At 57.2% G+C, this 25,021-nt stretch overlaps 1 protein-coding gene across 1 annotated transcript; it reads left to right on the plus strand.

The window, feature by feature from the left end:
* The first annotated feature begins 870 nt into the window (after positions 1 to 870).
* On the plus strand, positions 871 to 24,394 carry LOC306646084 (complement C3-like). The gene is made up of 41 exons (XM_079114518.1): positions 871 to 1,020; positions 1,111 to 1,318; positions 1,915 to 2,089; positions 2,281 to 2,351; positions 2,474 to 2,562; positions 2,641 to 2,723; positions 2,953 to 3,040; positions 3,566 to 3,668; positions 3,766 to 3,886; positions 4,129 to 4,244; positions 4,707 to 4,847; positions 4,928 to 5,131; positions 5,346 to 5,555; positions 5,826 to 5,987; positions 6,227 to 6,356; positions 8,612 to 8,689; positions 9,507 to 9,704; positions 9,871 to 9,982; positions 10,462 to 10,547; positions 10,649 to 10,788; positions 11,166 to 11,372; positions 12,054 to 12,105; positions 12,276 to 12,362; positions 12,449 to 12,652; positions 13,153 to 13,228; positions 13,439 to 13,607; positions 14,829 to 14,924; positions 15,197 to 15,350; positions 16,106 to 16,278; positions 16,420 to 16,578; positions 18,093 to 18,152; positions 19,322 to 19,412; positions 20,932 to 20,977; positions 21,842 to 21,929; positions 22,146 to 22,232; positions 22,454 to 22,559; positions 22,808 to 22,897; positions 23,234 to 23,320; positions 23,403 to 23,492; positions 23,620 to 23,755; positions 24,162 to 24,394. The coding sequence occupies exons 1-41, from the start codon at positions 950 to 952 to the stop codon at positions 24,292 to 24,294; spliced, it is 4,977 nt and encodes a 1,658-aa protein (XP_078970644.1). The 5' UTR covers positions 871 to 949; the 3' UTR covers positions 24,295 to 24,394.
* Positions 24,395 to 25,021: the final 627 nt, after the last annotated feature.

Below are 25,021 nucleotides of genomic sequence, written 5' to 3' on the forward strand. Positions count from 1 at the left end.
ATCAGAGGCCCTACAGAAGGCAAGAGTCCCCCAGCCAGCAGGGGAAGCCTCAGGCGGAATTGTCTGCAGCCCTGACTATTTCTAAGAGAAGCAGATGCCCCCAAATGGGCTTGAGATTCTCTTTAATAGGCACATTATTAAACCAGCCAGCGAGAATTATTTGGGGACAGAGAAAGCCTTCTTCCAGGAATGCTTCAAGCATGATGTGTTTTCTTCCCTGGTTTGATTATGTATAATTTGCTTTCTGGAAGAGACTGGCGTGACTTAGGAACAGCGGACAATGGCCACAATGTGCGGAGCGCAGGCCTCTCCCGCTGCAAGGAGGGGAAACCCCTGCAGTGCATTCTGGGTGCAGGAAGACCTGAAGCCCAGCAAGCGGCTTTTGACCCGCGGATTTCTCAGAAGGCTCCACCACGGTGGGGGCCGGGGCCAGACGGCAAAGCGCCACGTGGTGCGCTCACGCCGGGGATTGGGAAACAGGAATGTCTGCCCTGCCCCGATTTGACCAGCTCTCCCGGAGACGCTTCCCAATTGCACAAGCACAGAGGTGGGAGAGTCATGCCAGCTGCAGGAGGGAGAAGCTTCCTGCTGCTCCCGCCAGCTGCTCCCACCTGCTGAGCCCAGCTAAGCCCCGGGTCTGCGGGACTCCTGGCTGGGGAAGGGGGGGCCCTCAGGATGAGGCCCCCGTGGTGGCTCGCGGCAGCAGCAGCCTCCTGCCACTCTAACCCCCAAGGTGGGAGCTGGGACAGTCTCAGGACCGTTGTCCCTGGCCTGGCTGGGAGGCCTGGCTGAGAAGTGAGGAGCAGCGTCCCGCCCCGCCCACTGGGCTTCCCTCCCTACCCGTTAGATATTAACTTGGCCCCCACAGGCCAAGGCCGACAGACCAGGGCCAAGGCAGACTAGAGGACCGACCTCCACAACCTGTAGTCCCCCGCGCCCTCAGGCCGCCATGGATGTGCCCTGGTCCCTGGCCTTCCTTCTGGTCCTCATAGGGAGCCCCCTCGCCCATGCTGAGCCGCTGTGAGTCTAGAACCCGAGGGGACCCAGAGGGCTTCCTGCGTGCCTGTCTGCCCTGGGTCCCTCTGAGTCCCTGTGTTTGTCTCTGGGCAGGTACATGCTTGTGACACCCCGCGTCCTGCGGGTGGGAAGCCCGGAGAACCTCCACGTCCAGGCCCACTCGGATTCCACGCGGCTCCTCAAGGCGCCCCTCGAAGTCAACATTACCGTGTGGGACTTCCCCTTGCGGGAGACGGTGGTGGCAACGAGTCAGCTCCTTCTGTCACCAGCAAATGACTTCATGGTCCAGACACCTGTGACGGTGGGTAACAGGCCAGCTTGGGTGTCTCCCAAGGGAAGCTCTGGGCCAGCAGGAAGGGTCGAGAGAAGCAGACTCTAGGGGCATGTCCCACAAGGGACCCTGAAGAGCCAGAGCAGGGCTTGGGTAGACTTACCGATTCTTTTAGATCCTGTCAATTTAGAAATAAAGGCTCCCCTAAACCTAGGCTCCAAGGAGGACCCAGATGCCCATCTGATGCTTCCGTATAAATTATAAACAGCACCCTGCGCTGGTCGTTTGGGAGTGTGGACTGGATTTTGTTCCTCTCTTGACTGGGTGCCCTTGTACAGTAAGCAACCTGCCCACTGCACATGGTGACCTTTCCAAGGACAGCCAGAGGCTCCCACTCAATTGCCTCTCCCAAGATTGGGCCTGTAGCTTTTTGGTTTGTTTGTTTGTTAATATTTTAGCTGTAGATGGACACAATATCTTTATTTATTTTTTCTGTGGTGCTGAGGATCCAACCCACTGCCTCGCACGTTCTAAGCAAACGCTCTACCCCTGAGCCACAACCCCAGGCCCCGAACCCAAAGTTTTGCCCCCAGAAGAACCTGAGGAGTGTGGGCGTCTCTCTCCAGATTCCTGAGAGACTGGTGTACCCCCCAAAACCGGGAAAGCAGTATGTCGTCATCCGTGCAAACTGGGCACCCGCCTCAGACTCCTCGTTCATGGAGAAGAAAGTGTTGCTGGCCCCCCATGCTGGCTACATCTTTATCCAGACGGACAAGCCTGTCTACACCCCTGAGCACTTGGGTATAGCCCCTGGGCACGTGGCCTGGGGCAGGTACTAACTCTTGGCCCCTAAGTCCCCGCTGCTCCCATCCCCTGAAACCCCCTCCACCAGCAAGGCCTCGTCTTCTGGCCGAGACCCTTAGGTTGCCCGGTTGTAAGCCCTCTCCCTCCCGTCCTCAATCCCATGTTCAGAGTCCGCCTGTCTCCTCTAGTTCAGTACCGGGTGTTTGCTGTGGACCACAAGTTGGATCCTGTGTCCAGAACATTCACACTGGATATCAAGGTGGCTCTGGGGGTGGGGGTGGACCTCAGACACTGGGGGCCAGTAGTGTGCCAAGGCCCGGGGGCAGAAACCACCAGGACTCTCCCCGGGACAGTCTCCAGCCCCATCCTTTGCCCCTGCAGAACCCAGAGGGTGTCACCGTGACCAGTCAGAATCTGCTGGCCAAGGGAGGGCTCTTCGCCAGCTCCTTCCACCTGCCCGAGCTTGTCAGGTGCCCTGCGGGAGCCCGGGGACGGGTGTGGGCGGCTGTCCTCAAGCTCCCTCTCCTTCCTAACTCGCCCTGTCTCAGTTTGGGGACCTGGATCATCGAAGCCAGTTACCCAAGTGGAGGCAAACAGAAGTTCAAGGCTGCCTTTGACGTGAAGGAGTACGGTGAGGGGACCTGGGGACACGGGCAGGCAGGGCGAGGTGGGGCCAGGGGCCAGGATCCAGAGGAGGCTCAGGGGACGCAGGGGCTCACGGCACACCCGCCAGGGCCAGGGAATGAGCTGGACCACGTGCAGGTTCCAGCCCTTGGAGGTTCCCAGCATGGAGAGGGAGAGGGACAGGAAGGCCCGGGCCCTGGACGTGGCTGAGGGTGCCCCTTGTCCTCTCGCCCCAGTGCTCCCACCTTTCGAGGTCCGGCTGCTGCCGAACAAGACGTTCTTCTACCTCAGTGACCAGGCGCTCGGTGTTGATATCCAGGCCCGGTGAGCCTCTGCCCCAGCCCCGCCAGAGGACCGGGGGCACCACGGAACCCAGTGGGTGGAGAGAGGCGGGTCCCTCCACAGCCCCTGGGTAGCGGGGTCACCCTTCTCCTCCCAGAGGTGAGGTGGGCCACCTTTCGAGGGTCACAGGCCCTCTGCATGGCTCTGTGAGGTTGTCGGGCCGGGCCGTCCTCCCGAGGTAGCTGGGCCACGCCCACCCATCTGGACACCGTGCTGACCACCCCTGCAGTTCCAGCCCGCCACGCAGGCATGATGGCCTCCTGCTGAGGCTCCCCGGGCCACCTCTGCCATCTTATGAGAGTGCATCGAGCCTGATGGCGCACACCTGCCACCTCCCAGGGCTGTGTGGGTCGGCAACAAAACCATCCGAGTTTCCAGGGGCCACCTCTGCCTCTCCCAAAGCTGCCCAGTTGCTACAGGCCCAAGGGGTCCTACAGGCCAGGCTCTGCAGCCACACGAAGTTGTGTAGGTGCTTCCAAGCCAGCCAGATGGCCCTCCGTCCCCCAGGTACGTGTTCAACAAGCCGGTGAGCGGACATGCTCTGGCCATCTTCGGGGTGAAGATGGATTCCCACCGGATCCCCATCCAGAGTTCTCTGCAGAAGGTGGAGGTGAGTGAATCCCAACCCCTCCCGGGCTCTTCTCCACCCCGCTTCTTCGCTCCCCGAGAAACCATCTGGTCCCTTCTCTTCCCTGCGCTAAGAACAGGTCTCTGATGGCCAGGGCCACGTCTCCCTCCAGAAGGACAAGATGATGGCTATGTTCGAAGGCCCAGAAGAGGAGTTCATAGGAGCTTCGATCTTCGTCAACGTCACCGTGTTCTCTTCAGGTGCCACCCTCACCCAGGTCAAGACCCGGCGTCTTTCCCAGTCCAGACGCTGGGCCCTCATGACCTCGGGCAGTGCCCTAACCTGCTTCCTAGTCAGAAAAGGGAAGCAGAAGGGCCGGGAGGGGTGGAGATGGTGGGATTCCTTCCTCCACCTTCACCAAGAGGGGCTTCCGCGCCAGCAACCGGGCCGTCCCTGGACACTGAGCCTCTTTGGCAGACTCCCTGGTCCCCTGTCTCCACAGGGGGCGAGATGGTCCAGGCAGAGACCTCGGGGGTGAAGATCACCCAGATCCCATACAACATCAGGTTCACCAGGACGCCGCAACATTTCAAGCCGGGGATGCCCTTCCACTTGAGGGTCAGAGTCTGGGCTCACTCCTCCCAGAACCTAGGCATCCCCTACCCAGACAGACTCCCCCAGAGACAAAACCCCTCCACACACTTGACTGTGCCCGCACCTCTAAAATTCACATCTACTTTGCTAACCCCAAGGTCCCTCCAAGTCTTAGTTCAAATCTTCGAGGTGGGCATTAGGAAAGCTGGAGATATCCTCGAGTGCTAAACCCACCTGAGTTTCCTCCCAGCCCTCCACGACCAGTCCTCCCACTCCTGACCAGCACACCAACATCCTGGAGGTGACAGATGGTGGGACATCACCAGGGGGCGCCACCCACAGAGACTCTAATAGGAGCAAATGGTGGCCCCATACTGCTCTGGGCCCCACTCCAAATAGTCTCATCCTGGTGACAGTCTCAGTTTCTACCCTTCACTCCGGGCTACCCCTAGGCCCATCCTTCATTCACACCATATTCTACTCCAGGTCCTTGTCTCAAATCCCGATGGGTCTCCAGCCTCCGGCGTCCTCGTCCGCTGCCAAAATCACAAAGTGTACTCCTCAGATGACGGGGTGGCCGCTCTGACCATCAACACAGATGCAAGTGCGAAAGAGCTGCACGTCTTGGTACCGACCGGACCCGGGATGAGAGGTGGGGCCGGGGCCATTGGGCTCAGGGACTGGGCTTACGGCCCATCTCTCTCCAGGTGGAAACTGATGACCCCCGCTGGCCGAAGGCTTCCGCTAGGATGACGGCTTGGCCTTACTTGACTCAGGAGGGACTGGGCAACTTCCTGCACATTGAAGTAAAGACACTGGGCACAGAGGTTGGCAGCAGCATCCAACTGAGCCTCAACACAAGACACCAGGACTCTACAGCCAAGGACAAAATCACTCACTTCACCGTTCTGGTGAGGGCCCAGGCGGGGACTCTTTCCCTGGGACAACCTTGGCGTGCTGGGTTGGAGAAACCATGAGCAAAGGCGTAAAGGAGGGGACAATCTGGGACCTGGGGGCTCAGACCCAGAGACTGGAGCAAGGGGACTGGGGTGGGAGCCTAAGTCCCTAAGGGTCAGGAAAGGGCTGCCCCTAACTTCTCATGTTTGGTTCTCCCTTGCCTCCAAGATCCTGAGTAAGGGTCGGATTGTGAGTGCCAAACATCAGCCGAGGAGCCCAGGGAGTGTCTACACGTCAGCCATCATTGAGGTGACCCCGGAGATGCTGCCCTCCTTCCGCATCGTGGCCTTTTACTTACTGCCCAGGGGAGCGCACCAGGACCCCGAGCTCGTGGCTGATTCCATATGGATCGATGTGAAGGACAGATGCATGGGGACAGTAAGCCAAAGCCCTTGTGGTTGTGCATCATCCTCTGAAAGTTCCAGAAAGGGTCTGCACAAGTTCAGGGACTCCCAGCCTGGGAACAGGCCAGAAAAGAGGGGGAAATAGAGAGAGAGAGACCCTTAAGACCTCAGCACAGAGGACAGAGACACAGCAAATAAATGCATGGGGCAGGGGTTGGCTGGTGGCGTTCCCAGATACTCCATAGGCCAGTCAGGAGTGTGAACCTGGAAGTGGAGCTGGTGACATCTCTTTCTCTTGGCTCAGCTAAAGGTTGGATTGAAAAATACTGAATTCACCCAGACTCTGGAGCCCAGTAGCCAAGTGAACCTAAAGGTGACAGGTGACGCAGAGGCCACCGTGGGGCTGGTAGCCGTGGACAAGGCTGTCTACATTTTGAACAGCAAACACAGGCTCACCCAGAAGAAGGTGAGATCACAAGGGCTTTGGGCCAGGATAAAGGCGGCAGGTTCTAGCAGGAGCTCCAGCCTCTTCTGCTATGAGTGGGCAGCCGTCATGGCCTGGGGTTTCCAGGAGGCTGTGCACCACATAGCACCCGAAGGGAGATGGTGTGGACATTACTTGAGCCTGCAGTTCCAGGGCACCATTGCACTTTCCCTGAAGGCATCAGGCAGGTCCCCGACCCGGGCTCCTCTTCTCACCCCCAGGTCTGGGATGTGGTGGAGGAGCATGACCCGGGCTGCACAGCGGGCAGCGGAAGAGACAGGTTCGCTGTGTTCAAGGATGCGGGGCTGGACCTGATAATCAGCACAGGGATGTACACGCCGGCAAGCTCAGGTACCAGCATGGAGCGGGCACGAGGAGGGCAGGAAGGGGCAGCGCTGCCGACTGTCATTTGGTGCCAAACAGGCACGTATGACAATCCACCGCAGCTCTGGGGACCAAACCCGGGGAGGGCCTCGTGTGTGTGAGGCAAGCTCTGCCCCTGAGCTGCATCCCCTGCCTAGCCTACCACAGTCCAGACCTGGCAGTTACCATCCGCCAGTCATATTTTCTCTCTGAGTCTCAATTTCTTTGCCCATAAAATAGGGATACAGGTTGAGCAACCAAGTTCAGAAATCTAACCTCTGAAATAATCCGAAATCTAAAAAAAAAAAAAAAAAATTTACTATCTAGTCTCCTCTTTTTATTTTTTAAAATCATGTTAGTATTTTTTTTTTTTTTTTTTTTTACAGACTGCATTTTGATTCTTTGTACACAAATGGGGTACAACTTTTCATTTCTATGGTTGTACACGCTGGAGATTCACACCATTCGTGCAATCATACATGTACATAGGGTAATGATGTCTGTCTCAGTCCACCATCTTTCCTTCCCCCACCCCGTCCCTCCCCTCTTTTCCCTGCACACAATCCAATGCTCCTCCATTCTTCCCTTATCTCCCTCCTCTGAAAATTTTTAAGCACCAACATAATGCTCAAAAATGTCCGATTTTGGAGCATTTTGAATTTAGGTGTTCAGATTAGGGCTGTTCAACAGGTAACATATATGCAAATAGTCCAAAATCTGAAAAATTCTGAAATCTGAAACACTTCTGGTCCAAAACATTTCAGATAAAGGCTACTCAACCTGTAATTATAGAAGTAAGTCTCTGTGTGTTGATTAAGATGTAGGTTTGGGGCTGGGATGGAGCTCAGCATTTGCTTCACATTTGCAAAGCTCTGGGTTCGATCCCCCCAAATAATAATAATAATAATAATAATAATAATAATGATGATGATGATGTAGGTTTGAGTGGATGGTGATGCACATCTGTGATCCCAGCTACTTGGGAGGCTGAGGCAAAAGGATCATGAGTTTGAGGCCAGCCTGGACAACTTAACAAGACTCTGTCTCAAAAGAAAAACAAAACAAAACAAAAAAAAAGCCATAGATTTGGCCATGTGTATAAGACACAAATTGACAGTAGCGCGAACAAGGCAGAAGTGTATTTCTCACATAGTGAACAGTTCAGAGATCATCCTGGACTCTGTTCCTTCTCACTTCTCGCTCTGCGGCAGTCCAAGATGGCGCCTGCCCATTCCTTCATGTCCAGCAGCAGGATGAAAGGAAGAGGGGCAGAGAGGACACTTCTTTCAGATCCCAGTAGTCAGAACTTACTCACGAAGCCCCACACTAATTGCCAGGGAAACTGAGAAATGTAAACTTTATCCTGAGAGAGATATAAAAAGTGGAGGCTTAGTTGCTACAGAGGAGTGGGGGAAAATGGATATCAGTGACAACGAGGAGTGTCTTCTCTCACCTATAAACAGACGTATTAATAGCAGTTTCCGTTTATTATGTTTATTATTATTATTATTATTATTATTATTCCGTTGATTCTGTGGTGAGCACTTTTTCTTCTTTTTTCTGTGTGGCACTGGGGATTGAACCCAGGGCCTTGCACCCAAGAGCTCAACCACTGGGTTACACCCGCAGCCCATTAGGCATTTTTGGATGAATGCTCTCGTTGCCAGAACTGTGATCGTGCCCATTTTACATTGCTGGAGAAATCAATTCCCAGAGAGGTTAAGTAACTTTCTGAAGATACCCAGCTTTTAGGAGGAATGTAGCAGGAATGAAATGTGATGCCTTCAAGGCCCTGGGCATACAGTAGGCACCCGATAAATACCATCGACAACGCTGATCATTCATGAGACCAAAGGATAGGAAAAGAAAAGGGGAGGGGGTGAGAAATAGAAAGTCCAGTGTCCATTCTCGGAATACACTATTTAGCCTTGATTGTAAGATCGTAAGATCCGATCTTGGCCATTTTAACTACAGTCCTTCCCTTGGCCCGCCCCAATTTTAAAGTTAGCCAATCGCGTAGATGGTGACCCCGCGCTCCTCCTATCAGAGCCTGGGGCGGAGCCGCACTGGGGACAAACACAGGCGCACTGCCCGCCCGGTGCCCTCGCCTGCCAGACCTGGGTCTGCCGCGCGCTTCTGCGGAAGGAAAGTTTGCCTTGCCGAATTAAGAAAAAAAAAAAAAAAAAAAAAAAGTTGGTCGTGGTCTTGACCGTTGTCCTCTCATTCTTCCCTCTGACCCCCAGACTGGCACTGTCCCCAGAGTCCCCCTCCCAGCCGCCGCCGCCGCTCCCTGAAGAGACTGGAGACAAGGAGGAATGCAGGTCAGCGTGAAGGCCGGAGGTGCCCCTCCCGCCCTCCCGCCTACGTGCGTCCACAGGGCTTGGAAGGGACACTTAAGCGCTTAGCTGTTCCAAGCAGGGAGGGACTTAACTGGGAATTTGGTGCGTGCAAACTCATTAGAAGGGACAGAGCAGTGGAATTAGAAGGTGACTTGCTGATCTCAGGATCACCCGACTGCAGTTCTAGGACTTGAAGGCTCAAGAGACTGCAGCCGGTAGGTAGATGATGGAACACGCAGTCGCGACCATTGCAAGACAGAGCCGCCTCCCTCCGCCCCGCATGAGCCACCACTGCCGCAGGGGGAGGAAATGGGTTGTGTTTCTCTCCTGCCTTCCAAACCTTACACAATCGCTTTGGGGCTGGACCTAATCCCACCCAGGATCCTAGCAGCAAGGGAGGCTGGGAAATGTAGTTTGGGGATGTCTCGCCTCTGCTACAGGAGTGAATGTAGAAAGGAGTAACTACAGCTGAGTACAACAACCGGCAGAACCTAGCAAACCTGCTGTCCCGAGGCCAGGGTGTGGACCAGAAGATCTGAGCCTGGAGAGCACGGATTCTAGTCCCAGCTCCGTAACTCGGGAGCTGTGTGACCCTTGGCTAGTGACTCCCCCTCTCTGTAGCTCAGTTTTCTCCTTGGAACCCATGTGAGTTCAGTATGAAGATGCAGGCAAGGCATGGGGCTCAGCACATGCCAGAGTCCTGGCTAAGAGGCAAGATGTGTGTGGCAGCAAGGTGTGCGGGTCCCGTTGCTCAGAGCCAGCCCCAGCCGGCCGCTCCTCATCCAACTCTGGCCCACAGTGAACAACTTCACGACCGAGCTGGAGCGGAACTGCTGTGAGGCTGGACTCCGGGAGAGCCCGGTGGGGCTGTGCTGTGAGAAGAGAGCCGGGCATGTCCGCCACGGTCCGGCCTGTGTGGCGGCTTTCCTGGGCTGCTGTCGCCTGTCTGAGACGCTGACTCGGGAGGCCCGGGAGGAGCAGCTGCTTCTAGGAACAAGTGAGGGGTTCACGGGGTGGGGGCTGCTGCGAAGCACGTGGCGCACCCTGGGGCAGGGTGATGGGTGCTGTGGGGGGACGCAGGAGAGCACCCCACCCAGCGTCTGGCGGCCTTCAGGCCAGACGCGAAGGAGGTGCCACTCCACCTCCTGCCCCCTGCCCTGCAGCCGATGAGGATGACGACTTGGATGACCTCTTCATGGACAGCACCCCTGTCCGCACCTTGTTCCCTGAGAGCTGGCTCTGGAGGATCTTCACTCTGCCAAAAAGTGAATCGGGGTAGGGCTCCGCTGCCAGCATCCGTCCCTGACCCTTCCCACCTCCAGTGGATACCCAAGGTGACCCCAGGAGTGGCATCGAGCCTCAGGACAAACCCAAGATAGAACCACCTGGATGGGGACAAAGATCCCAGTTGGGGGCCATGGCACTCACCTGTCATCCCAGCAACTCAGCGCGCTGGGGCTGGAGGATCGCGAGTTCAAAGCCAGCCTCAGCAGCTTAGCCAGGCCCTAAGCAACTCAGCAAGACCCTGTCCCTAAATAAAACAAAAAGAGTGGGGCTCAGTGGTGAGGTGCCCCTGGGTTCAATCCCCTGAACCCCCAAAATATCCCAGTGGGTCCCCCCAGTAATAACCCACTAGTGATGGTGTTTCTCGTGGGTGATCCAGGGACACCTAGGGTGTCACTGCCCTGGACAGTGGCCCCCAGCCCAGAGGCTCTGTCCAGGCCACAAGCGCTGAGTGACGGTCCCCCCTGCAGCATCTCCCATCACTCCATCTCTCAGAACGTGCCAGACTCCATCACCACCTGGCAGTTTGTAGCAGTCAGCTTCAAAGAAGGAAGAGGTGACTCCAGCAAGCAGGGAGCGGAGGGACGGGGGCGGTGGCCCTGAGCCGGCCCCGGGGCGCTGGCTCTGCTCAAACCCCACGCGCCCTTGAGAACCTAGGTCTTTGCATCTCTGAGCCCTTCGAGCTGGTAGTTACAAAAACGTTCTTCGTGGACCTGAAGTTGCCCTCATCTGTGATCAAGAACGAGCAGGTGCAGATTCAAGCCATGCTGTACAACTTCAGGGATCGCCAGGTCAAGGTGAATCCCCAAGTCCGCCCTGTCAGTATGCTCTACGAGAAAGGGCAGAGGGAATCCACCACTCCAATGGGTCAGGGAAGGAGGGACCCTTGTAGAAATTGTCTAAGATATTTTCTCATTTAAACCTCTCAATAACTTCATCTGATGGGCAAAATGGTCAGTCTTGCCGTAGAGATGAGAAAATGAAGCACAGAGAGGTTAAAAGACTTGCCTGGGTCACACAGCATGTACGTGTCAGAGGGGGCTCTGACACAAGCCATATGCTGTACCGTCCTGGACTCAGGCATCTCAGGGCTGAGGCAGGGAGGAACCGGGAGCCCCCTGGCCGCCTGGGCCTCGTCGCACAGCAGGACCCCTACCTGCCCACCTTGCCTCAGGTCCGAGTGGAGTTCCCACATAAGGAGCCGCTCTGCAGCTTGTCCAAGCCCGAAGCCCCGCACCGCCAGGTGGTGGTCGTGCCCCCCACCTCCTCCAAGATGGTGCCTTTTGTGCTGCTCCCCCTGGAGATCGGCCAGGTGGATGTGGAGGTCAAGGCCAGGGGCAGCGGTTTCCAGGACCACGTCAAGAAGACGCTCTCGGTCCAGGTCATGTGCCAATGCCTTATTGTCAACGCAGACAAGTGGGGGCCCCGGGGCTGTGTGGCCATGGGAGGGTCAGGTGGGCCCCAGATGGGAGTGAGGTGGAGGAGAATGGACCAAAGGTCAGTCAGTGGGCTAGAGGGGCCGCGAATCCAGGCGGGGCCTGGATTCAAATGTCCTCTCTCTGGGGGATCTTGGGTGACTTACTTAACATCTCTGAGCCTCCATTTCCTCATTTACGAGATTAAAATGATCATTGTATCCACTGAACAATCAGAGGGTTGGGGAAATGACCCACCCAATGTGTGGCCCATCAAGCTAATTAAATTCCGGATGATTAAAATTTTTAAAGAAGTTTCAAAAGAGTGTTTTATTTACTTAAACAAATGATCAGCAGTTGAGATATCAACGCTTTAATGATACAAACTCATTCAGCTCTCAGAACAAACTTTAGAGGTAAGGGCTATTATTATCTCTTTTACAGAAGAGAAAGCAAGCACAGAGAGGTTAAGTAATTGCTCATAGACACACAGCTAGGAAGTGGCTGAGCTTGGATTTAGATTTCGATGTTGAGCTCCAGCGTCTTTACTCTTATTAACTAAGCAGTGCTTCCTCTTACTGTCATCATGATTGTCACTATTACTGCTGTCGTGACAGTTGTTTCCAACTTCCTTCCTCATCCCGCAGGCTGGAGGTCAGATAGAGCGAATGTTCCACAGCATCCTTCTTGATCCCCAAGGTTTGCGGGGTGGCCAGTGGGGTGTGTGGGACCCGGGGGCCACACCAGGAGGAGGAGGGACTGTAAGGAGGGGGTCTGGTCAGGCGGACAGTCTGAGCCCTCCCCAGCTCTGCACACCTTGCTGCCCCCATCCCTGGAGCCTGCTGGTCACGAAGGTCGTGTCCCGGCAGGTCAGACCCAGACAGAACTCGTGCCACGACGGGATGTTCTGGACAAGGTGCCCGACACGCAGGCCGAAGTGTTTGTCAGCGTCCAAGGTGCGGGCGGCACGGGGGAGGGGTGGGGCTGGGGCGACGGGCAGCCACGGTGACCCCTGAGGTGACCCACTCACCCACCCCCACAGGTGACATCCTCGCTGAGACCATCCTGGGCAGCCTGACCCCCAGGGAAACGCAGCAGCTGCTGAGGGTCCCCAGTGGCTGCCCAGAACAGACGCTGAGCAAACTGGCGCCGGTGATCATCCTGACGGGCTACCTGGACAACACCGGCCAGTGGGGCAAAGTCGGGGTGGAGCTCCGGGACCAGGTGATGAAGAATATTGTCACAGGTGCCAGCAGGGCCCCTCCTGGGGTACCCGAGGCTTGGGGGACATCCCCATGGGACCGTCCCACGAACACCCAAGGCCGAACTCCTGTCTCAGGGCACAACCTGACACCAGTTCCTCCAGGTGGCCCCAGGTCCCCAGCATTGACCCCTAAGTCATCTCTCACCTCTCACCTGCCCCTCTCCTGGGTTACACCCAAGAACAACCCCCAAGAAAGTCCCCAGGCAGGCGCTCAGGTTCCAGCCATGAGAGTCCCCGGGCGATGGCAGCTGGGACTAGGCAGGTACCACTGCGTCCTGGGTCCCTGCAGTCCACCCTCCTGTGCACCTGGGCCTCGAAGTCCTCGTCTGCCTTCCCCTGATGGGTCTCCGGCAGGTGCACCTGAATGCACTGCGGCCCCAAGTCACTCCTGAAGCCGCCCCGGTCATTCCTGCTAACGGATCCCTTCTCGCAGACCACAGCCACCCACCACCCTCCCCGCAACCCCGCACCATGTCCCCCAGGTTACACCCGGATGCTGAGCCACCAGAGTGGAGATGGCACCTACCATGTCATCAAGGGAAGCCCCGGAAGCACCTGGTACGCATGACCCTGCCGTGCCTGCCACCGCCCCACCTAAGCTCGAGGGCACCACGACCCCAAGGTTATCCACACGGCAGGGTCCTGCGTGGACAGCCCCACGTGCTCAGCTCACAGGCCACACTGGCAGACCTGAGGGGCAGGCCCTGGGGTGGACGCCCTAGAGCCCCCTGGGCTGCCCCGGCCATCACCCGGCCTCCCTCCCGACAGGCTGACCGGCTACGTGTTCCGGATCTTCGCCCTGGCCTACCCCATGATGTCAGTCAAGGTCCTCAGCCTGTCGTCCCTCTGCGACATGGCCAACTGGATCATCACCCAGAGGCAGGCGGAGGACGGGCACTTCCTGGAGAAGGGCCCTGTGCTCATGGAGTCCATGCAGGTGCCACTGCCCCCCACCTGCGGGAATATTGCCCTGACACTGTCCTGACAGCCAACTCAGCCTGAAGGGTCAGGAAAGAGCCGCAGGCCCAGCTCCACTAGGGCAGTCACAGCCTGGGCAGCCTGGGCACGTCAGGACCCCACCTCTCCCTCGCCCACCCTACACAAGCAGTGGCCACTCCTGGCCTTCCTCCCTCTGGACCTGAGTCCTCCCTGTTGCCCAGGGGACACACCCGTCCCCACCAGGCCTCCCTCCACACCAGCCCCACAGTCTGGTGGGTCTCTCCTGGTCCAGCCCCTTGTGTGGCTCACAGCTGCTTCCTCTTCCTCTGCTCCAAAGCCTCTTCCCACTCTTCCCACTGTCCCCGCCCACCATTCACTCTTGTTTGAGTGTGTGCTGGGATTGAACCAGGGGTTCTTAAGCACTGAGCCACATCCCTTCTTATAGTTTCTTTAGAGACAAGAGCTCACTAAGTTGCTCAGGGCCTCACTGAGTTGCTGAGGCTGTCTTTGAACCTGACATCCTCCTGCCTCAGACTCCAGAGCCACTGGGATCACAGGCATGTGCCACCACACCTGGCCACTTGGCCATCTTTTACATCTGAAGAGGCTCTTTGGTGGTGGCAGGGCTGGGATTGAACCCAAGGCCTCGCGCATGTGAGGCAAGCACTCTGCCAACGGAGCTACCTCCCAGCCCCAGCCGTCTTTTATAAACACACCAGTGGTTGGGTTTAAGGCCTACATTGATCCAGTGTGACCTTTCCTTAACTGATTACATCCACAAAGACCCTATTTCCAAGGAAGATCACATTCTGAGGTTCCAGATGAACATGAACTTAGGGGGACACTGTTCAGTGCAGTGGAGGGGTGAGGGTGGCAGCTGGAGCCTGCAGAGGAGTTTGGATGCTGTTAGGCATGTTCTAGCAATGGGAAGGCTTCACCCTTCTGACCCTCAGTTTCCTCCTCAGAAAAGGTGGAGCTGCCACTTGGGTGCTCTGAAGTAGTCCAGAGCTTCCCTCCCTGAGCTGTTAGCCTCTGTTAGCGACAGACCCCGCCCTGCCGCAGGCAAACCCCGAGGTGGCCCCTCCTTCCCTCCCCTTCTCACCTCCAGCAGTGTCCAGGCCAGAGTTGGGCACCCAGGAGTTTCCCAAGGTCTGGAAGGAAGGTTGAGAGGGTGTCCCCAAGGGGCTCAGGGGATCATGGTGTCACTCTGCATCCACAGGGCGGCTACAGAGGCTCTGAAGCAGACATATCCCTCACAGCTCTGGTTCTGATCGCCCTGAATGAGGGGAAGGAGCTGTGCGGCCTGAAGACACCGGTGGGCCTCCAGGGAGGAGGGCGGATCAGCAGGGCGCTCTCGCCCCTGCATACGGGAGCCCCTTGCAAACCACGTGGTGGCGCTCTCGCCCCTGCACACAGGGAGTCCCCTGCAAACCACGAGGTGGCGCTCTCGCCCCTCACACGGGGAAGGCCCCTGCACACCCCGAGGTGGTGCCTCCTCCTCTTCCCAGCCCCTCTGGATACCTCTCTTCTAACCCTCAGACCACTTTCCTCTGATCTCTCTCTTGCCTCCTCCCTCCCACCCTCTAGAATTTGGTTGGCAGCATCGAGAGAGCCTGCGGATTTCTGGAGACACAACTCCCTCATATCAACACGACCTTTGCCATGGCCATAGCCTCCTATGCATTGGCACTCGCCAAGAGCCCCCGAGCCAACAGCCGCCTGGACAGCTTTGCCAGCCACGGTGGGTGTGGGGCACCTCATACTCGACTGTATGTCACCCACAGTCACCAGGATGGGGAGGAAGCATGAGCTCAAGTCCAGCCATGTGTGGCTCATCGCTTAGTATTTGCTGAGCACCTACTGTGCACCAATACTGGGACTCAGCTCCTAAGAGACCAAGGTGAACAAGACTGATATGGTCCCTGCCCTCCAGGGTCCCATTGTCCCTGGGGGAAGCGAGCAAAAGACAAGCACATCAACATATCATTACCAATTGAGAAAAGCAGGGAGATGGTAGGTAGCATCCACGGTGGGCAAGAGAGGCGGCGGGGAGGGGAGCGCAGTCTGGAGGGCTGGGGTGACTGAAGAGCCACACCTGTGTGGAAAGCCAGCCGCCTTAAAAGCACCTGTGTGACCAAAGATGGGATGATGGTCATAAAATGTGGACTGCGGAGAGGGCAGCCTCCCATCGCCTGCCTTTCGTGGCCTTGAGGGCCCATTCCCCAAGTCAGGGGAAGTGGATTAGGAAAGCACGCTTACAGTGGGTTTGGGGGGACAGAGGAACTTTGCTGAACCTCAATCTTCCCATCTCTAAATGGAGTCCTGTTTCCTAGGGTGATTGTGAAAGGTCTGCATTTCCTTAACAAATCGTTGCCCATGAAGTAGGTGCTCAATAAAAGAGCAAATTAGAAAAATGGGTTCAGATGACACAAGGAGAGGGCAGGTCGATGTGGATGGGTCCAGTTCTGGGTGACCAGGTGAGTGTCCTCCTTCTAGACAAAACCCACTGGCCCGTGGGCGACCTGAACCAGAACTCTCTGTACACTGTGGAGGCCACCGCCTATGCGCTGATGCAGAAGCTGCAGCTCGGCCGGTACAATGAGACGCACGCCATCGCCAAGTGGCTGCTGGAGAAACGCGAGCTGGGAGGCGGCTTCGGGTCCACTCAGGTGACCCGGGCCTCGGGAGGCGGGGCCGGGGGGCGCTAACCGCGGTGCTGACGCACCCGGACCGACCGGAAGGAGCTGTCCGTGGTGCTGCTGTCGGGGCGCTGTCTGTGGTGCTGATCTGGGTCTCCGTCCACCACGCAGACCACGGTGGTGAGCCTGGAAGCCCTGACCCGCTTCAGCTTAGCTGTCCCCTTCGAGGGAATCCAGGATCTCCACGTCCAGATCAGCGCCCCCAAGAGGGCCTTGAACGTGAAGTGGACCATTGATCAGAACAACGCTCACCTACAGCGGTCAGCGAAGGTAGGCAGGGGAGGAGTAAAGAGGAACTCCACACAGAGGGTGGCAATGGAGACGAGGCCAGGAGTCCCCGCCCTGACAACCTCCCTCTCCAAGGAGATCCCGGAACACTCGGAAGTTTGACTATACTGTCAATGAATCAAGTCCTCTATTCCAGTAGCATTTCCTGAGCCTCCATTATGGGTCACATGTAATGAAAGATACATGCTTCTTGCCTTCATGGAACAATATAGAAGTCAACCAAGACACCACTTGAATTTCGAGTGCTCTAAACACAGGGAAAGAGAAATAAGTGCATAAATGGGGTGGTTATTTGGGTGTAAGGGGCAAGGAAATTCCCTTGGCCTTATTCCATGAAAGGGGGGTTATTTAAGCCCTAGCCACCTGACAAATCTTCATTGAGCACTTACTGTGTGCCAGGCACTGTTCTAGACTCTAGGAATATGGCCAAGAATAATGACAAAATCCCACCCCCAAAGAATCTTATGTTTTGTGGGAGAGATAGCCAACAAAGAGGTGTGGATAAGTAGAATATCTGCTGTGTCAAATGGTGTGGGGGGATTAAGTAGGAAGTGGGCAGGGCATACAGGATTGAACTTGTGGATAGTGTGCATAGAAGATCTCAGTAAAGAGGCGATTTGGGGCAAAGACCTTAGGGAGGAGGAAACCAGGCTTGTGGATATCTAGACTGGAAATTGCAGGTGCAAAGACCCTGGGGCAGGATTATTGTGAGTATGATAAGGAGGCTAGTGTGGCTGGAAGGAAAAGAAGGAGGGGAGGAGAGGACAGGAATATGAGGGAGCAAATAGGCAGGATTTTGTGGACCTGCATGGGGACTTCAGCTTTTGCTCCAACTGAGGTGGAAGCCATGGAGGGTCCTGAAGAGAGGAGGGACATTATCTCACTCACCCTACCTTAATATTCATAAGAGGAACATAATTGAGGTGCATATGCCCTGGCACCAGCCGTTTGCTAGCTGGGCACCAGGCACCGTGCCTACACATCTGACACTAGCGTTCTTTCCAGCAGCACTATGCAGTTGGCACTGTTATGGGCTTCTATTTACAGAGGGGGAAATGGAGAGACCCGGAAGTGAAGCATGTTGTCCGAGGTCCCGGGTGTGTTCAGTGGAGGGTGAACAGGAGTTGCCAAGATGAAGGGAGCAGAGATGGGGCACGTGTCCCGGCACAGGGAGCAGCAGAGAGCGGGGACCCAAGTTACAGCTGGAGAGGAGGGCTCTGAGCCAGGGTCTCGGGAGGCTGGGAGTCAGCAGGGCTTGGCCGGGAGGCCTGGAGGCCTCCGGTCGGGACCTCATGCCATGGCAAAGGACTGATGAGATTGGATGTGAATTTTTTAAGCTTTTGCTCCAGCTGGGGTGGCGGGAGCAGGTGCAGAGGTGCAGGCGCAGAGCCGGGTGGGGAGCTGGCTCACCAGCCCTGGGTCCCAGCGCCCACATGCCCTTTCCCTCCCTGGCCCTGGGCATGTGGCCCTCACGCCCTCCTCTCCCTTCCCGTCAGTTCTTGGCCCAGGACGACCTAGAGATCAAAGCCAGCGGCAGCGGAAGAGGCACCATCTCGGTAGGTCTGGAATCAACGCTTCAGGTCACTCAGGCTGCCAAACAAAACACCAAAAACTGTGAGGCCTCCGAGCAGCCGATTCCTCCCTCGCAGCTCTGGAGGGGGAGCCCGAGGCCCAGGCACCGGAGATCTGGTGTCTGGCGAGAGCCCCTGTTCCAGTTGGTAAACGGCAGCCTTCTGGGGGCCTCTGATAAGAGCACTAACCCCTCCCGGCTTCTCCCTCCTGATGGTCCTTCTCCCGACACCAGGCTGTTGAGGATCAGTGCCAAACAGTGAGTCGGGAAGACACAGACATTCATGCCACAGAACCCACCCTGGGCTCCCTAACTGGAGCCCAAGACCCCAGCGTTGGTAGGGAAAGGGACAAGTCCTGTGCTCCAAGACAAGGCCAAAGCCAGCACTTGCCAGGAACCAAGCTGAGGTCAGCTCACAGACCCTGGAAAGCAGGCGAAGTTTTGAACTCCATTCAGAAGCAGGCCGGAATGGCCGCTCCTAATGGCCTGTTGATCCAAATTAAGAGTCAAGGAAAGCTGGGTGTGGTGGCCCACACCTGTAATCCCAGCAGCTCAGGAGGCTGAGGCAGGAGGATCATGAGTTCAAAGCCAGCCTCAGCAAAAGCGAGGCGCTAAGCAACTCAGTGAGACCCTGTCTCTAAATAAAATATTAAAAAGGGCTGGGGATGTGGCTCAGTGGTTGAGTGCCCCAGAGATCAATCCCTGGTACCCCCCCCCAAAAAAAAATGTCACGAAGTTAGAGGCTAGAGGACCCCTCTGTTCCTGCCACCCTGAGTCCCTCTTTGCTCCCCCAAGGACAGTTTCTCCCTCTAGGAGGCCTCCCAAGGCTCAGAGGTGAACTTCACCCTCCCAGTGAGTCCACACTGTGGCCCAGGTGGACAGTTCTGTGGTTCCCCTGCTAGCAGGTGCCAGGAAATGGAGTTCCTATTGAATTTCTGCCTTGAGCACCCCACACTCCTCTTAAGCCTCAGTTCAACTTAAATTGATATAAACTTAAACAAAATTAAAGACTCAACCCCTCCATGCTCAAGGAGAACCAAGGGGCAGACACTGGAGTGAATTCCCCGTGTGGCCAGAGACCTGGAAGGCCAAACACTGGGGCGAGGAGGGAAGGGAGTGTGGGTGGGCTCTGAACCCCCATTTCTGCTCCGGCAGATCCTGACCATGTACCGCCGGTCCCCGGAGTCCTGGGAGGGCAGCTGCAACATGTACCACCTCAACGTGACACTCCAGAGTGTCCCAGAAGGTGAGTCCGGGACGCCTGAGTTGCTGGGTAACAGATGTGAGCCACCACACCTGGCCCCTTCTTATTATCACTTTAACTGACATCATAGCGTGTTTATTGTTTAATTTAGTCAGGCAACACATTTGGTGATGGGCAGGGTGGCCCATGCCTATAATGCCAGCAGCCTGGGAGGCTGAGGCAGGAGGACCCCGGGTTCAAAGCCAGCCTCAGCAAAAGTGAGGTGCTAAGCAACTCAGTAAGACCCTGTCTCTAAATAAAATAACAAAATAGGGCTGGGGACGTGGCTCAGTGGTCAAGTTCCCCTGGATTCAATCCCCAACACCCCCCAAAAAATGTTTGGTGAGCATTTACTGCACACTAGGACTTTTTCTGGCCCTGGGAACTGAGGCGTGAACAAGAAAAATATCCCTTCTCCTGGAAACCACACTCTAGCAGGGAGCAGGAGAGAACCGATAACACACACACAAAACCAGTGTGTTACACTCATACTACACTCATACATCTCTTTTATAACGTAAGTAAATGTATGCCATAAACAAATAAATACCTGGCACAATAGTAGGGGATGATAAATGTCATATAAAATAAAGTAGGAAAAGATGATGTAGGTTGGGGGAGAGAGGAGGGAGACTCCTGAGGAGGCAGTATTCTAACTGAGACATGAAGGAAGTGAGGGAGTGAGTCATGAAGGATCTGAGGAAAGATGGTTCCAGGTGGCAGAACACCCAGTGCAAAGGCCCTGAGGCAGGAATAAGCGCACCTGTCTGAGAAACAGCAAGACTAGTGAGGCTACAGAGCAGAAAGCGGTAGCGCTGTAGGTGAAAGAGTCAGCGAGGTAACGAGGAGAGGTGCCCTAGGACTCGGCCGCAGTGAAGACTTTGGCTTTCACTTTGAGTAAAGTGGGAGCTATAGAAGGTTCTGAGCAGAGGAGGGCCGAGACCGAGCACAGGTGTTCACCGGCTCGCTCTTGATGCTGTGGGGGAATCGACTGCAAGGGAGAGTGAGGGTGGGAGCCGTGAGGCCAGGGGACCCTGGAGACTGACAGGGTCATAGTCGTGGAAACGATCAGAAATAGTGGAAGAGCGCGGTTCCCAGCCTGGGGTACCAAGAGGGAAAGGAGAGAACCCCGACCTGGGAGTTCATCGAGGGAGTGGGAAGAGCGAGCCTCGCAGGCCCAGGAATTTCAGGAAAAGTAAGTGGCCGCGCCTTTGATTTGGGCCCTGTTTCTTCAGCATGGTCATTGTCACCGTCATCATTGCCATAGCTGACGGCTACAATGCACCAGCCAGGCACTAAGTGCTGTGTTTCTATTAACTCGTTTATTCCTCACAACAACCCCCTCAAGTTGGAATATTATGATCCAACTGAGGGAACTGAAGCACAGAGAGGTTACACAACATGCCCAAAGTCACACAGCAGCAGCAGCAGCAGGATTTGAATCCAGGAAGCTGGCTTCAGAGGTTGCGAGCTTAACCACTGCACCACCCAGCTTCTAAACTCTCCTGCCTTCTCTTCGCAGAAAATAAAAAGGGAGAGGAGACCTTCCAGCTCCGAATGGAAACAAGGTCAGAGCACCTGGATTTGGGGCTGGGCAGGAGGAGGGCCCCAATATGGTGTCCAGATTCCTCAGCAGCCCTGCCTGTGCACTGAGTGGGTGGGCCTGCTCTCCACACCTGTCTCCTCATCCCCTTCATGTCCTCTCCTCTCCACCATCATGTCCCAGGATGTCACCTCTAGTGCTCAGTGTGCTCCAGATGCAGAGTCGGCTCCAAGCCCCCCAGCCCCCACCCCCATTCTTATCCTCTCCAGACACCCAGGCCCCACCCCAGGCCTGCCGTGACCCAGGTCTTTCCCAGATACAAACATGTGCCGAGCACCTACTGTGTGCTGGGCTTGTCCTAGGAGTTAGGGGGACAACTCCGGACAGGGCAGCCCCTCCCTGCCCCGGTGGTGCTCACTGCCTATCAGAGGACTCAGAAGGTGAGCACACAGTCACTCAGCGGAGATACAAAATGACAGCTCTGGGTAAATGTGGCAAAAGAGAGGCAGACAAGGGTTCCCAAACAGGCTGATGCATCGCTGAGACAGAAGAGATGAGGTGTTGCAGGGTGAGGGGACAAGAGCAGGGGTTCCAGGCTGGGGGACCAGCATGTGCAAAGGCCTGGGGGCCAGAGACAGAGAGGGGCTGAGGCTTAAGAGCCTTCAGATGGAGCTGAGAGGGAAGAGCTGGGGCAGGGAAAGGTGCAGAGCCCCGGGAGGCTCCTGGAGGCCGCGTCCAGGGTTTCCGCTTGCTGAGCTCCCACCGCGGGCAGAGTGGAGCCGAAACCCAGGAGGCTCCTGCACTAGTCCCGGCAAGAGATGCCGGCAGTCGGGAGCATGAGGACAGAGGCAGAGGACGGTGGGAGAGACTGGGGCTGTGAAATCTGCAGGTTCCTGGGCGACCGAGATGCCACCATGACCATCATGGAGGTCTCTCTGCTCACCGGCTTCTACCCCGACCAGGATGACCTCAAACAGGTAAAGCAGACCCCACCTGCCCCAGCCTCACTCCCCACGTGACGGAAGCAGCACCTCCGTGTATTGAGGCGCCAGACCCGTGACCCCTGGGTACGATCCCTGCTGCGTGCCAGACCTGGGCCTCTGCTTCCAGCGGTGGGGTAATCAGACAAGGCTGCGTGTGGGCGCTCACGCAGCTCCACACTCTGCTGACCCGCTCTGCCGCCCTCTGGCCAGCTCACCAGCGACGTGGAGATGTATGCCTTCCAGTACGAGACCAAGACAAGCGCCAGCAACAGCTCTGTGGTTCTCTACCTGGAAAAGGTGAGGCGGGCGGGGCAGAAAAGCCACAGGGGGTCTCCTGGGGCGTGTCTGCAGACAGCCACGCCCTCTGGTGTGGGGGCCAGTAGTCAAGGTCACGTGGTCCGTGGTTGTGGGCAGTGGCCATGCCCAAGGCCCTGTGGTCAGCGCCACACGCTCAGTGCCCGGTGGTCCACTCGGACCCGACTCCTCCCGCGCACGCCCACCTCCTGCCACCCCCACAGCTCTCCCACAGGGAGGACACCGTGCTGGGCTTCCGGATCCACAGGATGCTGCAGACCGAGTTCCTGCAGGCCGCCCTGGTCACCGTCTATGACTACTACGAGCCTTGTGAGCAGGGGCCGTGGGCCCAGAGGCTCCCAGTGAGCGCAGGAGGCCTGCCAAGGACGGAGCCGGGGGCGGGGAGAGTGGGCCTGGGGGCCGACGTGGGCGGGGCCTGCGGCGGGGAGGCTGCGGGGGGCGGGGCCGGGAGGAGGAAAGGCCGGAGGGGGCGGCCCCGGGGTGGGCGTCGCGGGGCGGAGAGCGCTGGGGGCGGGACCCGGCGGGACCCCCGGAGCCAACCGCCACCGGCTCCGCAGCCCGGAGGTGCAGCGCCTTCTACAACCTGCCGGCCGAGCCGTCGGCGCTGCGCAGGATCTGCCTCAGGGACGTCTGCAGGTGTGCCGAAGGTGCGCCCGCGCAGGGCGGCTGCGGGCTGGGGCCCCGCGGGCTGGGGCTGAGAGTAGAGCACTCAGGAACCGGCCCGGATCGGGACGCGCGCGCAGAGGCTGGGAGCGGAGGCCGGGCTGGCGGCGCCGCTCAGTGGGAGGGCGCCTGCGAGCCTGGGCGCGTCCCAGCACCGCGGGGAGAAAAGAGAAAGATCGCGAGGGAGGGAAGGAGAGAAGGGCGCAGACGGGCCCCGGGAGAGCGCCCTGCGCCCACCTAGCCCAGCCCAGAGCCCCGAGGAGATGCAGGCCGCAGGGAGCCCCTCGTGGGCGCAGCCCAGCCGCCTCCTGACCTTCCAGAACAGTGCCCGCGCTTGAGGCAGGACGGCGGCAGGCTGCGGCAGGAGGAGCTCCAGGCGGCCGCGTGCGAGCCCGGCGTGGACTTCGGTAAGCGGGCGGCCCACCGCGGGTGGCCAAGGCCAGGCTGCCAGCCGGAGGCGACACCAGGCCCTTCTCCTGTCTTTCCCAGTGTACAAGGCCAGGCTGGAGGCTGTGGAGGTCGCTGCCTCAAACCCCTACATCCACTACCGCATGCAGCTGCAAGCCATTATCAAGAGCGGTAGGTAGCGCCAGTGGGTTCCATCCCGGGCGACAGGGAAGGAAGGGGTGCCTGTCTCTGCTCCGGGGATCCCAGCACGGGGGAGAGGCCCTGGTCTACACATGCCCTCACACTAGGTATCTTCCAGGTACGGACCCTGCCATGACCCTCAGCACGAAGAAATTCGTCACCCACGCCTCCTGCCATGACTCCCTGGGGTTGCAAGAACAGGAGTCCTACCTCATCATGGGCCAGACATCAGACCTGTGGAGAGTCAAATCTGAGTGCGTGGGGGCACCTCCTGCCCCAAGACCTGGGCCTAGAGGTCCTACCCTTCCCCAACCCAGCCCTCCGTTCTACAATTTCTGCTGGATCTGTCAGCAGGAGGTCTGGGAAGTCAGGGCCACCCTGAATGGAGGTACAGGTTGTGCACTGCACAACTTCAGGGACTCATTCACAAGCTGATGTGGGCATTCATTATCTCTGCTTTCCATGGGAGGGCAGTGAAGAGTCAGAGGAAGGGACACTGGTTAGTGTTGTTTTTCTAATCCTGTCATATGGACTAAAGGCTGGAGATCAAGAGCTGAGACCCTTGAAGGCTGCCAAGCATGGCAGAGGGGCAAGGTGTGGCGGCCCCCAACCCCCCAGGGACACCAGACTCTCCTCACTGGTCTCGCTGTCTCCCAACAGATACAACTACGCACTGGGCAAGGAGACGTTCCTCATGCTCTGGCCGGCAGACGGGGACGGGGCCAAGAAGGAAGAGCTGGGCCAGCTGGAGGGATTTGCAGAGTACATGGGCAACCACGGCTGCGAATCATGAGACCAGGGCCTCTGGCGCTCTCGGGAGGGCGTCTCTCAGAAAGTCTGGCTCACAGGGCTTAACCCCAAATAAAGCGCCCGCATACCGTGTTCAGACTGCAGACACTGTTCCCTCCCGCCCACAGCAGGCCCGCGCAGCCGGCCCCTTCCCGCCTCGTTCTGACCACAGGCTTTGTACTTACAACCCCCCCATTTTTATGGGTGCTGTATGATCCGCACAGTGGTGGGATCTGCTGCTGCACGTTGGGACGCGCACAGGCGAGCAGTCCCGGGCACCCAGCCCTTGGTCCCTTTCTCTGCTGATCTCCCTTTGGTTTTCATGAGACGCCCCCACACACCTATCTTTTCCTTTTCCCTCTCTAGCTTCTGCATATGAGAGAAAACATATGTCCCTTGACCTTCGGAGTTTGACTTACCGCACTTAACATGTTTTTTGGTTCCATCCATTTTCCCACAAATGACAGAATGTCATTTTTCTTTACAGCTGAAAAATACTCCACTGTGTATATATACTACTTTTTTTTTTTTTTTTTAATTGGGAATTGAACTCAGGGGCACTCAACCACTGAGCCACATCCCCAGCCCTATTTTTATATTTTATTTAGAGACGGGGTCTCACTGAGTTGCTTATTAGTGCCTCACTGTTGCTGAGACTGGCTTTGAACTCGCCATCCTCCTGCCTCAGCCTCCGGAACTGCTGGGATTACAGGCGTGCACCACCACACCCG

This window comes from Sciurus vulgaris (genome assembly GCF_902686455.1).
Source record: "Sciurus vulgaris genome assembly, chromosome: 16".
Taxonomy (NCBI): Eukaryota; Metazoa; Chordata; class Mammalia; order Rodentia; family Sciuridae; genus Sciurus; species Sciurus vulgaris.

Excerpts from the sequence above, each read along its gene's own strand:
- LOC306646084 (XM_079114518.1), top strand. The coding sequence starts at position 950 with ATGGATGTGCCCTGGTCCCTGGCCTTCCTTCTGGTCCTCATAGGGAGC. Across the intron at positions 5,556-5,825 it reads AGGACAGATGCATGGGGACA|CTAAAGGTTGGATTGAAAAA; the intron begins GTAAGCCAAAGC and ends CTCTTGGCTCAG. Across the intron at positions 12,363-12,448 it reads AGTGTTTGTCAGCGTCCAAG|GTGACATCCTCGCTGAGACC; the intron begins GTGCGGGCGGCA and ends CCACCCCCACAG.